The sequence below is a fragment of the Labeo rohita genome, chromosome 15, assembly GCF_022985175.1.
Source record: "Labeo rohita strain BAU-BD-2019 chromosome 15, IGBB_LRoh.1.0, whole genome shotgun sequence".
NCBI classification, from domain to species: Eukaryota; Metazoa; Chordata; class Actinopteri; order Cypriniformes; family Cyprinidae; genus Labeo; species Labeo rohita.
Genome location: NC_066883.1, coordinates 20,250,293 through 20,265,247, shown reverse-complemented (window position 1 = coordinate 20,265,247; position 14,955 = coordinate 20,250,293). Strand labels below are relative to the sequence as shown.

Below are 14,955 nucleotides of genomic sequence, written 5' to 3'. Positions count from 1 at the left end.
TAAACCACTTCTGGCTGGCTTCAACCTATGTGGATTACATGTGGATTATTGTTTGAACTTTTATTCTTACGGCATCCATTCACTGAAGATCCATTGGTGAGCAAGTGATGTAATGCTAAATTTCTCCAAGTCTGTTCCAATGAAGTAACAAACTCATCTACATCTTGGATGGCCAGAATGTAAAGATCTCGATTTACTACAAGCTGGTCACGACTGTTCAAAATACAAATACAATACAAGAGAATCTCAGGTCGAACATGCATAAAAACACCTTCAAAAAACTTCAAGGAGTCAAATATTGCTTTATAATGGGAAGGTTAATTTCTGTAATTTGTCATGTGATCAGAAGGTGTTCATTTTTTTTTTTTTTTTTAGTAGGAGCACACAACATACAAGGAATCTTTAATCTGGCCATAATTGCAGGTGCCTGTTTTAATATCCAAGAAGGTTTAGAGATAAAATGAAATAAGGTTAATGTTATTAAAGATTATAAAGGGTTTTATAATTAAATACAACTAAAGGATATATATTTTATATATATATATATATATATATATATATATATATATATATTATCCCTATATGGATGTAAAAGCCTACAATATATCACCCTTTTTTAAATCATAAAAAATATAATTTTCATAGAGAACCACTGCCTTCCTTTATTACTGTCCATCAGTCTGCCTTTTACATTTGCTAAAACATCATGAATTATAAATGAAGATATGAATTTCTGGGTACCGCAACAGATGTTATCACAACTTCATTTTTATTAGCATAATTGACATTCTCAGAACTATTTGTTTCATCTAGCCCACATCCACATCATCTAGTCCCTTGTACAAATCAGTAAAGCAATTTCTCATCTTTTTGAACAAATTGATAATGCTTTGGTTTATTTATGCAAGTCATTAAATGTAGTTTTATGAGAAAAACATTCAAGGACTTTTCTCAGGTTGAAGATCCAAACTGCAGTTTTACTGCAGCTTCAAATTACCCAGCCAAGGAAAAATACAAATTTATATGCTTTTTAAACATAAAACTTGTCTTTGTAAACATCCTTTTGTAGACTTGCTTTGTAAATGTGTCAAATGTAAATTGATGAATTGTGCTTATTAATTTTTGACTTTCACTAACAAAGGTAATGTAATGTGTTAGATTAACCATTGATCTCTAAAATAGCTAAAATAGCTACTGGAAGATTTTAAGTGTTTTATAGACAGAAGAGGTATGTATTGGTTATATTGTGGCTTTTACAAACCATTTGCAAATGTTTATGACAAATCATATCTGCATACTACTCCTTCTGTTTTATTTTACAAATGTCCCAACCCTAACGATCACTTACTTTGGCCTGACATTGCAAGGGCAAAGCTTTTTGGTGAACACAATTTTATGTTATTGATGATTTATTTTAAAAATGGTTGAAAAATGCTGCTCAGATTGAGATTGATTTCTAATACAAACAATCATTAGTCCCTCTTTTCCATGTATGTGGGTGTACTGTGTAAACAGGGCCAGCAGGTCAGTGACCATGGTTTTTCACTGATTGCAACAGGCATGATGACGAAACAAACAAAATAAGAATGCAATCTTATGTTTCATCACAGTATAAACAAATACATACAGTATGTATCATCTTTGGATGATATCTGGTACTAATTACTTGTTTTTCATCCCACAGAATTTAAATGATTTAAACTGTGCGTTATATTAGAAGGAGTAGTTAAGCAATGTCTTGAGAACTTTGCACAGTGGCCCAAACCACGAATGAGGAACACATGTTTAGTAGTGATCTGATATGAAAGTACTAGGATTAACCAATGGAGGAAACTCCAGAAATTAATCATTAATTTGATGATAAACACAAACAATTTCTCAATAGCTTGTTTTGGATGAGTTGCCTTTGAAATAAAGTCACAGTCAAAATTTTATTCATAGTGTGTTCTGCACGATCAGCCTTCATCATGGCTTTCAATGCGCTATGTATTTGGAAAGGACTCCTTTTCGTTTCTTCGCTCTTCCTTTCTGTCCATGGAAAAGCCTCAGGGCCGTAAGTACCTTTAAATGGCAACGTTTACTATCTACATCTAAATTAAAAAATTAAATTAAAAAATGGTACGATATCTATCAACAGGTCTTTCATGGTGACGTTTCCTGCACTGATCGAGTCGGGATCTGAGGCTAAACTGTGTGCAAGTCTTCTCAAACCCAATGAAAGCCTTGTTATGAACATTTATCTGCTTGATGGTGACCAGAGCACTTTACTGCTTCAGGAGAAAGCAGAGAAAGAGTTTCACCGCTGCTTTAACTTTCAGGTTTGCCAGCAAGAAATCTCCATTCACACATAATTGGACATTTTAGTTAAAATTTTAAATAACATATTACCCAACAGACACCTCAGGTTGAAGCAGAATCAGTGCAGACAATGAAGGTGGAACTTCAGGGGGGAGAACTTCAAAATGACCGAAGAGAGAAAAGTCTTGTTCAGACGTTACAACCCTTTGACTTTAATCCAGACTGACAAGCCCATCTATATTCCAGGACAGACAGGTGAGCTGTACATTTTTGACATTTAAACAGAAGTGAATAGTGGGGTTGCTTAATTTGTTTCACACTGTTGATGACATAGTGTTTTTACAGGATGTCATTAGTGAAAGTGCATTAGCACTCTGGGGCTGAACAGATATATTGTAAGCCACACCCCAAACCACTTGACTGTTTCATGCTGCTTGGTTTTACTTGCATCCAACAGTGCTAAAAACGCAGTATAGACTTATAAACCAAAACGTTCTTAAAATAATTAGTTTTAATTGTCAAATATATCATATAAACTGTTACACATTTATCTATGCAAATTATAAATATAGTAATTATAAACATGACATTTATAATAACATTTCCGAAGAATTACTTTCAAATACTTTCAAATGGTCTGCTCACAAATCTGTGCTACCTTGTATTAAATTATTTAGATTTCATTTTTAGTCAGTGTTTCTGTAATCAACTTTAATGAATGAATTAATTTTTAAATTAGATTTAAATCACATTTCTTTACATATTTCTCAAAGCCTCTAATGTTGCACTGCATCTCAGAAATAACAAGTGTAACGTTTGAATCTCATGTTATCACATATCACTCATTTCACAGTGAATTTCAGAGTTGTCACCATGGATAAAACGTTTGTACCCTTTGATCAGAAGGTTTGTACCATTTAAGCAAAAGCAACATTTTTTTAAATAAGTCTAAGTAAGCAAGTGTTGTTAAAAAAAACTGAATTCATTTTGTTTGTTTTTGTATGTGTTTTTAGTACAGTACAGTCGTGCTGGAGGTAAGCACATTGTACCCGTCTTTTGCAGCCATTCATGACATTCAGAACAAAAATCGATCTAATTTGGATTTTAAATGTCTGTTGTTGCAGTTATTGAATATTTAGTGATAACAGATTGTTAAATAATGGTCAGGATCTATGTAGATACTAAAGCTTAACTATATCTGCACTGTGTGTTCTTTGGGATCAAACAGGACAATCAGAATAACAGGATTGGTCAGTGGACAAATATTTCCTCAACAAGGTGGATACTGCAGCTTTCTCATCAGTTAAACCCAGAGGCCCGTCAAGGCATTTACAAACTGAAGGCTTATATTGGTGAACAGGTGATCACACATTATTTTGAGGTGAAGAAATATGGTAAGTGACAATATCACAGAACATTTTTGAGAGTGATTATTAAACCTTATTCATATATATTTTTCATTGATTACCTGTTGATTTCCAGTTTTACCCAAATTTGAAATGACCATGAATGCTCCAAAAGAAATAAGTTTTGGTGATAGCAAGATGAATATGGAGGTTTGTGGAAAGTAAGTGAAGGTTTCTTCTGTTTTATTCCATTAAAATTTGAAAATACAATTTAAATATTATTATAATATCCTTAATCACTCAAAGCATGTACTTCATAGATACACATACGGTAAACCAGTGGCTGGTAAAGCAAGGGTGGAAGTATGCCGGGAACATTTGCAATACATTCCTCAAATATCACTATGTTTGGTTGAAACTACTGAGGTGTGCGACTGAATTATTTTATATTGTGTTACATTTATAAAAACATTTTTATCATATAGTCTTTGTAATGGATGTTTTTCATGGATGTGTTTGTGCTCTACCTGCAGATGAATACGAGGGGCTGTGCTTCTCTTACTTTGGACACATCAGTGTTTTTTAACTCTAAAAATGAGAGATTTCTAAAAGAACAACTTACCGTAAAAGTGAATGTAACAGAAGAAGGAACAGGTGACAGATTGAAAGAATACATTTTTGTTAATATTAATATTACAGTAATATTAAGCAAGTACATTAAATTGTTTATTTTCACAGAAAACACCCTGGAGAAATCTGCAACTATAAGTCTGACATATGAAAGCGGTAAAGCTACGTTTACCGAGCTACCCAAAATTTATGAGCATGGGTCAATTATACATGGAAAAGTATGTCTTATTTCTGTTATTTCTGTTTATATTAATAGTTAGCTGTACTGAAATATAGTCTGATTTTTCCCCTTTTTTTCCAGATCAAACTTGCAAATTTAAATGGAGCACCTCTTCAAAACAAAGAAGTTTATATTTTGGAGGGTAAAATGTGGTCCTCAAAACGGCTCTTAAATCTCACTACAGACAGCGATGGACTGGCCAGTTTCTCTCTTAATACATCTAGCCTTTCTAAAAGTGATATTAATCTAATGGTATGATAATATCATGCACCCAGTGTTTGATCCACTGACGTCTTTGGTAACTGAAAATAACTGGACATTCTTTGTTTTTCAGGCAAGTGCATATCCAGAGTTTAAGCTTCAAGGCTTTAAAAACCTATACTTCTCTACAGATGAAAAAACAATTCGGCTTCTCAGGCCTGCCTCTTCATACACCCCAACACTAAGTGAACTGATTATAGAGAATATTGAGCAACCATTAAAGTGTGATGCTGAGTTCACAGTGACCATCAAGTATTATTTTATTGGAGAGACTGTTGAAGACTTCAAAACTGACATTGTCTATATAGTGAGTACAAGTGCTGTGTGTTCACTGGCTATGTAAAGTATTATAGTGATGCTTTCCTCTGAGATTTTTAGTTTGTCATCGGAGTATCATCTGTCTGTTTCAGGTCTTGTCCAGAGGAGTGATCGTTCATCATGGATATGAGAAAGTTGAAGTGAAGTCTTCTGATGGAGCAGCAAATGGCTCAGTGTCATTCAAACTGTCTGTTCGTGCAGATCTGGCTCCTGCAGTGCAAATTCTGGCCTACTGTGTTCTGCCCAGTGACAATGTTGTTACCGGTAGCACAAAATTTGACACTGAAAAGTGTTTAAGAAACAATGTATGTAAAAGAGAGAAAACAAAACCCCATTATACAATAACGGTCATTCTGGTACTAAAATAGCACATCCTACTGTTGTTGTCACAGGTTTCTCTGCAGTTTTCTCCTGCTAAAGCAGTTCCTGGTGAGAAAAACACTCTCCAGCTCTCAGCTCAGCCTGGTTCACTGTGTGGCCTCAGTGCTGTAGATCAGAGTGTCCTGATCCTGGAGTCAGAAAACCGTCTGGATACTGACAAGGTTTAATTGTGTAGCTTATTAAAAAATAAATAAATTAAGCCTTCTACAGTACAACAGACTGATATTTCCAGTGACAAGTCTTTAGAATTGTGTATTTAATCATTGGTAAATGTTTCTTAATCTCGTCACAGATCTTCAATCTGCTGCCAGTACAGTCGGTATCAGATTATCCTTATAATGTTTTGGATACACAAGAGTGCCTAGAAATTAGACCTCGTCGGGCTGTGTCACTAGACCATATTTATGACAGCTTGAAGGTAACAAACTGCTCATAATATTGTTATAATGACTTATAAAGTCGGGAAAGTAGGACATAATGGGAATAAACATAAAAAATATATTTTAGTATTATACCATACCTTAGGAATGTATATTTTAATTTATTTTGTTTTAAACATTAAAGCCTCATTTTACATTTCATGTAGTTTATAATTGCTGTTTGACAGAAAGTGGGATTGAAGATGGCAACAAATTTGCATGCGAGGCAACCGCTTTGTCTGACATACTATGGCGTTACTTATCACAGAGGTTTCCAATTAGGTATGTTTACTTGATTTACATATTTACATATTTGTAATATGAAGAATGTTTTGTTGTTACATATCCACCTTATTTTTCCTATAAGTGCGGGCGCGGCCATTTGTAAATTTAATGTGTTCCACACTCATCTGCGTCCAGCTATTTTTAGCTGTACAAAACATTCAGCTCATTTTGCTGCTTGAAAACAGCTTACTTCTGCATTAGAAAATAAGGTGGATAGGCCTAATTGCAGAAAATGTTTAAGGAAACTTAAAATTGTATGACTGCAATATCACTTTGTACTGCTGTTGATGAAATAACAGTTTCTTAGTGTGAACAGCTGATGTCTAAAATTGATCCAGATGCATAAACTTCAAAAAAAAAAAAAAAAAAGAAAGTTGTAAATGAGTAAATGCATAAACGGACTAATGAGAGAATTCACTAATAATCAGTTTATACCTGCTGAGAGCACTGACTCTTTTTTTGCACACATGCATTAGTTATTTATTTGAATTTTTAGACAGGATGGGCAGTCGTGTACAAGAAGCTGGTCGCCCAGGTGTGAAGACAGTTCGTACCTTTTTCCCAGAAACATGGATCTGGCAGCTCACTGAAGTGGGGTATGTAAATGCCATAAGGACCACTTATTCAAGGACACCCAACAGAGTTTGTAAGTGACACATTACGAGACAAGATAGGGGAAAGTTAGGCATTAGAGCACCATGGACAAGGCATTACAAACAACAAAAAATAGAATGAAGAAGGAAAAAACTTAAGTAGAATAAAATAGTAAAAAGTGACTTTGGCCCTTCCTGTACAAAACACTTCTGTTTTCTGACCAATCCAATTTATTCTTTATGTGAACACCCAGTTAATTGTGCACTTCTACCACCTCAAGGTTCAGCCAATGGAAGTTTAAACTGTATTTTACTATACTGTGCTGCACAACAGAGACTCTGGATCAGCTCAGGTTCCTGTCACAGTTCCTGACACCATCACCTCTTGGGAGACGGAGGCCTTCTGTCTGTCCTCCAAAGGTCTGGGTCTGGCTCCTCCTGCTCAACTAACAGTTTTCCAGCCCTTCTTCCTGGAGCTCTCTCTGCCTTACTCCATCATCCGTGGGGAGATCTTTGAGCTGAAGGCCACTGTCTTCAACTATCTGTCCAAGTGCATCATGGTGAGACTTCAGACCCAGTCTTATTCATTCATATCAAATATGTTACTAATCATGTGTGTTTGACTGACAGGTTAAAGTGACTCCAGCTCCTTCCTCAGACTACACTCTCAAAGCCTCCTCTGATGATCAGTATTCATCCTGTCTGTGTGCTAATGGAAGAAAAACCTTTAAATGGATCCTCACTCCTTCTGTTCTTGGTGAGTTTTCCAGTCTGAATCATTGTTTCTTAGTCTCTGTTGTATCTTAACATACATGTCTTGTGTTGTAGGACTCTTGAATATTACAGTCAGTGCAGAGGCAGAGGCGTCCCAGACTGTGTGTGACAATGAGATTGTGAGTGTGCCAGAGAGAGGACGCATTGACACAGTCACACGAAGTCTGCTTGTACAGGTCAGCGCATGTCAAACGTCTCTCAGACATAATTTATCCATGATCCTAATGCTGCTTATGTCAGTATGATGTGTTGATGTTATTGTTTTATGCTGCAGGCTGAAGGAACTGAAAAGACAGAGACCTACAGCTGGTTACTGTGTCCAAAGGGTTTGTCTGCAGACAATATTTAGAGTCTACAGTTTAGAATCTTAGAGCTTCTCTACTGATCACTGATATGTTTTTCTGTTTCTCTGGTTAATAGGTGACAGTCTCTCAGAGGAAGTGGATCTGACTCTTCCTAAAGATGTGATAGAGGGATCAGCCAGATCCTCTGTTTCAGTCATTGGTAACATTTACATACACAAGCAGAAATGAGGAGTTTGTGTTTGGGTTTCTAAAATGTAGTGAGTTTTATTTGTGTTTGGTTTGTAGGAGACATATTGGGTCGTGCACTGAAGAATCTTGACGGATTATTACAGATGCCGTACGGCTGTGGAGAACAAAACATAGCTATTCTTTCTCCCAATATTTACATTCTGCAGTATCTGGAAAACACAAAGCAGCTCACCTCAGCCATCCGAGAGAGAGCCACTGGCTTCCTTAAGAGTGGTGAGAGATATCAATTGAGAAATTTAGCACAATTCATTTGACTTCAGGCACACTTGATTAGCTCAAACATTTAATCACTGTCAAACTCAACAGGATACCAGAGACAACTGAACTACAGACTTTACAATGGTGCATACAGCACATTTGGACAAGGAAATGGGAATACATGGTAAATAATGCAAAATTTTGTTTTTATCAAAGCAAATAAGTTAATTTACAATAACAAACCCAGGTATTCTGTATAAAGTATTATATAATCTGTCTTCTACATTTTTGTTTCTTTAAATTCAGTCAATATTGAGTTAACATTTCAATTACATTACTGGAACAACTAATAACTGAATTACCACACCACCAGGTTGACTGCCTTTGTCCTGAGGTCTTTTGGGAAAGCACAGAAATACATATTTATTGATCCAAAAATTATTCAGAGTGCAAAGAAATGGTTAATAAACAAACAAGATTCAGACGGTTGTTTTATCCCACAAGGAAGACTGTTCAACAACAGAATGAAGGTGTGTTATTTGTTTCTCAATGTTTGCTGTGATCAATAGACACCAGGTCTGGTAATAAATTGAATATTTGTCTTTATTTCTGTTTTCCTTCATTCCAGGGTGGAGTGAATGATAATGTGACCATGACTGCCTACATTACTGCATCACTGCTTGAACTGGAAACTCCAATCACAGTAAGTTCATCTACAGGAAACACAGTATAAACTCATAGAAAAACGACGCTCACAGCGACTGTTTCTCTGTTTTTGTCTCAGGATCCTGTCGTCACTAAAGGTTTGTCATGCTTGAAGGCCGTCACTGAGGATGTCAACAACATTTACACCACTGCTCTGCTCGCCTACACTTTCAGTCTGGCTAGAGACACGGACACTCGACAGCAGCTTTTCAAGAAACTGGAAGGTGTTGCTATTTCAGATGGTAAGAGATTTGTTTCTGATGACTTTCTGTTGTCCTTCTATGCTCGTTGAGTTACTGGTGTCTTTTTTGTCCACGTGTCCTAAAGGGTCTCATCTCCACTGGTCTCAGTCTGGATCTGCTGATGACTCTGATTCTCTGGCAGTGGAGATCAGCTCATATGTGCTGCTAGCTGTTCTCACTACAGATTCAGTCACTCCAGCTGATCTGGGCTTTGCTAACAGGATTGTCAGCTGGCTTGTGAAGCAGCAGAATGCCTATGGAGGATTCTCCTCCACACAGGTGACTCAAACTACTCAAATCAAGCACATCATTGCTGAATAATGGGTCAAAGTCACATTGCTGAACACATTTATTTCTCAGGACACAGTGGTGGCTCTTCAGGCTCTGTCTTTGTACGCCACCAAAGTGTTCAGCTCTGACGGCTCCAGCACAGTGACTGTACAGTCAGCAGGAGACACTCACCACTTTGATGTCAATCAGGACAACAAGTTACTGTACCAGGAGAAGCAGCTGCAGAACGTTCCAGCCAAATACAGCATTGAAGTGAAGGGATCAGCCTGTGTGTCTGTGCAGGTCTGTTGTGTGTTCAGCTTCACTGACTCACACTCACTTTCTGTCTTTCATCTCTTGGAATTTTGTGGTTATTCTTCTGTGAGATGTTAAATTAATGTGTTTTTGTTCATGTTGATTGTCTCAGATTGCTCAATTCTACAACATTCCCACTCCTACTGAAGCTAAAACATTGAGCATTGATGCTAAGATTGAAGGAGATTGCAAGAAAACCTTTGGACAGGATCTATTGTTAAATTTCACTGTGACGTAAGAACAGTAACTTTATGCTGCAAAACTTCATTATGGTTATGGTTTTAGTTCATTCAACATTATGTCTGATGGACCATATTTTCTCTTTTCCAGATATAATGGTCCACAGGCAAAATCTAACATGGTCATTGTGGATATTAAGCTCTTATCAGGATTCACAGCTGATACGTCATTGGTGTGTTTGACTGTAAAATGATTCATTTGTAGATTCACTTTATTGATTTTCTGTGAATCTATGATGGAATATATTGTCTCACTTCTGCTTGAACAGCATGATAACTTACAGAAAATAGCTTTTAAGTGTTCTTCTGTTAGGTGTGTGACAAATAATATTTTAATTTTTAATTATTTTTTTTTTAAATCACTTTATCCACACAGCTTGAACCACCACCTATTTCAAGAACATCACTTGTGGAGCGGCTCGATTCTAAAGATGATCATGTCATTGTGTATCTGAAAGAGGTGAGATAAAAGCAACATTCATATAAGTTACAATAATGCATTCACATTTTATCTTAAATTTTCACTTTCCTATTTAATTTCCTGCAGGTTCAAAAAAATATACCGGTGAATCTCCAGATAGAATTAAAACAGGTTCTTCCGGTAAAGAATCTCAAACCTGCTGTGATTAAAGTGTATGATTACTACCAAACAAGTAAGATTTTATCTGCCATTTTCTCTGTTTTCATTATATGATTCAAAAGTAGCAGTTTCTATTAAGTTAATTTCTCTGTATCAACATTTCCCTCAGGTGATCAGTCAGAGATGGAGTACTCGTCCCACTGTGAATGAAGTGTCATGCTACAGTTCTGCAGCTTGTATAAAGATAATAAATTCTCACACAATGTTTAATGCTTCACTGTTTTGTCCAGTGTTGTTTATTCTTTAACCAGGGCAAAATCATTTTAAATTTCATAAACCCAACAATTTAAAAGTTATTATAGTCATCAGCCTTCATTTAACTGAGTCACAAATAAACATACTTTTCATAGTAAAAAATACATTGGTAATAAATAAAAAATACATAGTAAAAAAAAAAAAAATTGGCTGTAAGAAAATAGCTAAAGCATTGATCCACCATCAGGGCAATAATTATGAAGTTCCAATCAACTAAAGATGTTACAAATCAGCCTGAAAGAGAATGTGTGTCTATATGGTCCTAATGCACACTGAGGAGGAGTGTTTGAGTGGTCAAAGACTCTCCAAAGATCACAGCTGGAGAATTGCAGAGATTAGTTGAGTCTTGGGGACAGAAAGCCAAAATAAAAAAATATCAAACAGTCCCTACAAGAAAAATCCTCCTTGCTTATCCAAAAACAAACTCCAGCATATTTATAAAAACATGTCTTGATGTGACCAGTGTCTTGAAGCATAAACACGACAATAACATTGGTCGACGACAGCCTATGATGTCACTATTGGCGCATCCACAGTATAAAAGGGCGCCGGGAGAACACGTCATCCGCTTTTTCATCTGATGCTTGTGTCCGAAGCATGCTGAAGATTCTAGAGGATGCAGTGTCTTGTTCCCTTCTCAGGGAACTATGGTTACATATTTAACCTGAGACATTCCCTTTTGAAGGGACATCGAACTGCGTCCTCTAGGGGTCACTATGGGGAACGGTATGCACATGCTGCCATGCTGAGAAGAGTACATGCCAAGCACAAAGGCAAGCACTAAGTACAGACTCTACCAAGCTCTAAAAGTTGCCCCAAGGACACCTAGACAGCTGTCAGTGACATTATCCCCTTCGGCCGAAGGCCTGAGCTGCATACCCAAAGACTTACCTGTTAGGGGTCAGATATCCTGGACCCTGGGTAGAGCTTGTAGGCTTGGAATCAGAAGAAGAGATTCCTTTAAGGGGATACGGCCAAGCACCCAGGATAGTAACTAGGTCTTGGCCTGTCACCCAGGGGCTACCACTTGCTCTACATGAGCTCGCTGAAGAAACCTTTGGTAGCAACACCCTGTTCAAGTCGGTATCACTAGGGATACATAAGTAGAGTGGGGCCCAAGGTGAAACCAGGGCCTGACCAACTTAAAGAAAGAGCACAAATCTGCTGCACGTAACCCCTACCATACAGGATTTTAAAAAGAAGTCCTTACCACAACGTGGATTTTGTGGAAATGCACAGAGACTTAGTGTGCGCACTTACCATAACATGGATTTTAGGAACACCGTCACTAAAGGGTCATAGGGGATGCTTACTAGACAGACCTAGAGACCCTATGTGACCGTGGCACTCTGAGGGAGCAGTCCATAGCATACACAGAGCGTACAAACATGGAGCATCTTAGAACCGTCATATCTGTCATATGAGGGGTCACCAACTCATCATCATGGTCACAATACCTGGTCTGGGTAGCAGTAACTTACATAGCTGAAGGAGCATAGCACCCAGCTCTCAAATGAGAGGGGGAGACAGATGCTGGACCTACAGCGTGCTCGTAGGTAACCCTGAAGGGTAAGCGTACTGCAAGCTTAACCATTAACACAGTGTATCAGGGAGGCAGAGAAAGGGGCCTAGTAGCCTGATGTTGCTGGTTCAAGGATCTCTGGGAAGCAGAGGTCTCAACCCAGAGAACTCAAGACCCTCAAGACCCACAGAGCAGGGAATTCAACACTTTAGAATAAGAGAGAAAACATGGTGCTCAGAAGGGGGCGGCATGCTTGTAGGTGATCATCTAGAGTGAGGAGAGCACTGCTAAGCTCATCCAGCAAAACGAGCAACTTGTGGGAGGCAGAGAGAGAAGTTGCTGACTCATAGCTCTAGAAAGCGGAGAGTTCAACCCTCAGGATGAGAAGGAAACTCAGCCTAAGGGGGTGGGTGGAAAAAAGGGCCTGACCCCCAGGCATGGCTGCATGGTGGATCCCACAGAGCAGAGAATCCAACTCTCAGGATGATAGAGAAACTCAGACACTCAGAAGGGAGCGGCATGCTCATAGGTGACTCTCTGTGGTGAGGGGATCAATGCTAGCTGAACCAAGAAGCAGCCTAACAGGGAGGCAGAAGGTGGCCCAACATCCTGGCATGACTGCTAACCAGAGCTCTAGAGTGCAGAGGCCCAACTGCAGAGGCCCAACTGTCAAATAGGAGCATCTCAGACACTCAGTCTGGGAGGGGCATGCTCATGGGTGACCCTCTAGGGTGAAGGGAGCACAGTTAAGCTCAACCAGCAAGAGAGCAACCTAACAAGGAGGCAGAGAGAGGCCTAACAGCCTGAGTTTGCTGACTCACAGAGAACTGGGGAATGGAGAACTCAACTCTCAAAATGAGAGGGAACTCAGATGCACAGAAGGGAGCCACATGCTCATAGGTGACCCTCTATGGTAGGAGAACAATGCTAGCTCAACCATGAAGCAGCATACCAGGGAGGCAGAAGGTGACCCAACACCCTGGCATTACTGCTAACCAGAGCTCTAGAGAGTGGAGACCCAACTCTCAAAATTGCATAGGAACTCAGACATTTAGTTTTGGAAACGGTGTGCTCATAGATGACCTTCTTGGATAAGGGGAGCATGGCAGAGAGGGGCCTAACAATCTGAGGTTGCTGCTCAATGGAGCTCCAGGGAGTGCAGGACCCAGTGAGAGGAGTCATCAGATGTTCAATTGGGAGTGGCAAGCACAAAGGTAACCCTCTAAGGTGAGGGGAGCACATAGAGGCAACTGACCAAGAAGGCGACAGGATGGGCCTAACAACTCGGTATGGTTGCATATAGAGTTCTTGAAAGCGTCGCTCTCAGCCCTTGGGCTGAGGTGTTCCCTACGACTCAAATTGGGAACAGGAAGTGCATAGCTAGCCCTCGCAGTGAGGGGAGTACACCCTAGCTCGACCAGAAGGCAGTGCCAGATTAAAAGGACAGTTCAGCAGGACCCACAGGGAGACTGTCAGCTGTTTGTTTGACAAACATAGTCCTACGCTCTCCATCTCGATAGAGAGCATAGACCTAAGGGACCCAATAACCATACATGTCTGAAGAGCTATCGCACCTCAGAGCGAAAGCACTCAGGAAGGGTTTTCACAGAAACACCTCTCACTCATATCCCTGGGAAAGCAGTGTACTCAAGCCCACTCCATGAAGGGGTGATTAACTGGTTCAACCGTAAGGGCAGTGTTAACAGGGAGATGCAGACGGTCCAGACGGGAGGATATTGCAGCTTTATCATGAACAAAAACTCAGGCCAAACATGCATAAAAACATCTTTTATAAACCAATTGCAAATGTTTTATTGAAAGTGTAAGTTACTAAATGCAGTGACAAATTCTTTTATTAATCTGCCGTCCCAACCCTAACAATGACTTACTTTGCCATAACATTGCAATGGCAGTAGCTTTTTGGTAAATAAAATTCAGATTTTAGGTTACTACAGTTCCAAGTTTGTTTACTAATGCTGCGTTCAAAGTCCTCCTGGGACGTTCGTACTTACGAGTTGACAACTTTTCAGTACCATGTCAGGTCTGTTCAAGTCACTCAAGTCACAAGTCACAACCTTTTGGCGATTTAACTTCTCTTCATAAAAGTCGACGATTTTTTTTTAAAACTCTGCATTTACAAAACGATGAATAAAAAGTGTGCAGCATTGTGTTTTGTTTTGTTTTTTCCTGTTTTATTCAATTTATGAAGGGGATCATTATTGGTAATTATACAATAATGTAACATTTTGTATATGTAACATATAGTTTCTCACTCATAATAACGACTTTGTTACTGCATTCATGTGCGTCCAGCTCATAAATATGATGTATCCGACATGACTTGAATACACTGTATCTGTAAAATGGCAGGACATAGCTGGTCATGTGATCTTAACATGGCAGCCACCATAAGGGGGTGAGTTCTTTGGTTGGAAAATGTTTTTGGTGGAAAACACTTAAAATGCACATTTGTACTTTTTACATGACACT

General features: G+C 38.6%; 1 protein-coding gene across 1 annotated transcript; it reads left to right on the top strand.

Moving 5' to 3' along the window:
- The first annotated feature begins 1,941 nt into the window (after positions 1–1,941).
- LOC127176975 (alpha-2-macroglobulin-like) lies at positions 1,942–10,905 on the top strand. The gene is given in 35 exon segments (XM_051128890.1): positions 1,942–2,053; positions 2,138–2,318; positions 2,396–2,446; positions 2,448–2,553; positions 3,152–3,204; positions 3,312–3,332; positions 3,527–3,692; positions 3,781–3,865; positions 3,965–4,070; positions 4,178–4,298; positions 4,383–4,492; positions 4,576–4,746; positions 4,829–5,062; positions 5,166–5,378; positions 5,466–5,615; positions 5,747–5,872; positions 6,062–6,155; positions 6,655–6,754; positions 7,086–7,311; positions 7,382–7,508; positions 7,580–7,701; positions 7,800–7,851; positions 7,946–8,029; positions 8,116–8,292; positions 8,386–8,461; positions 8,651–8,807; positions 8,906–8,980; positions 9,062–9,224; positions 9,310–9,503; positions 9,585–9,797; positions 9,922–10,043; positions 10,140–10,221; positions 10,425–10,508; positions 10,596–10,701; positions 10,798–10,905. Coding segments are annotated over 35 exon segments (4,275 nt in total). The 5' UTR covers positions 1,942–1,967; the 3' UTR covers positions 10,839–10,905.
- The last annotated feature ends 4,050 nt before the right edge of the window (positions 10,906–14,955 follow it).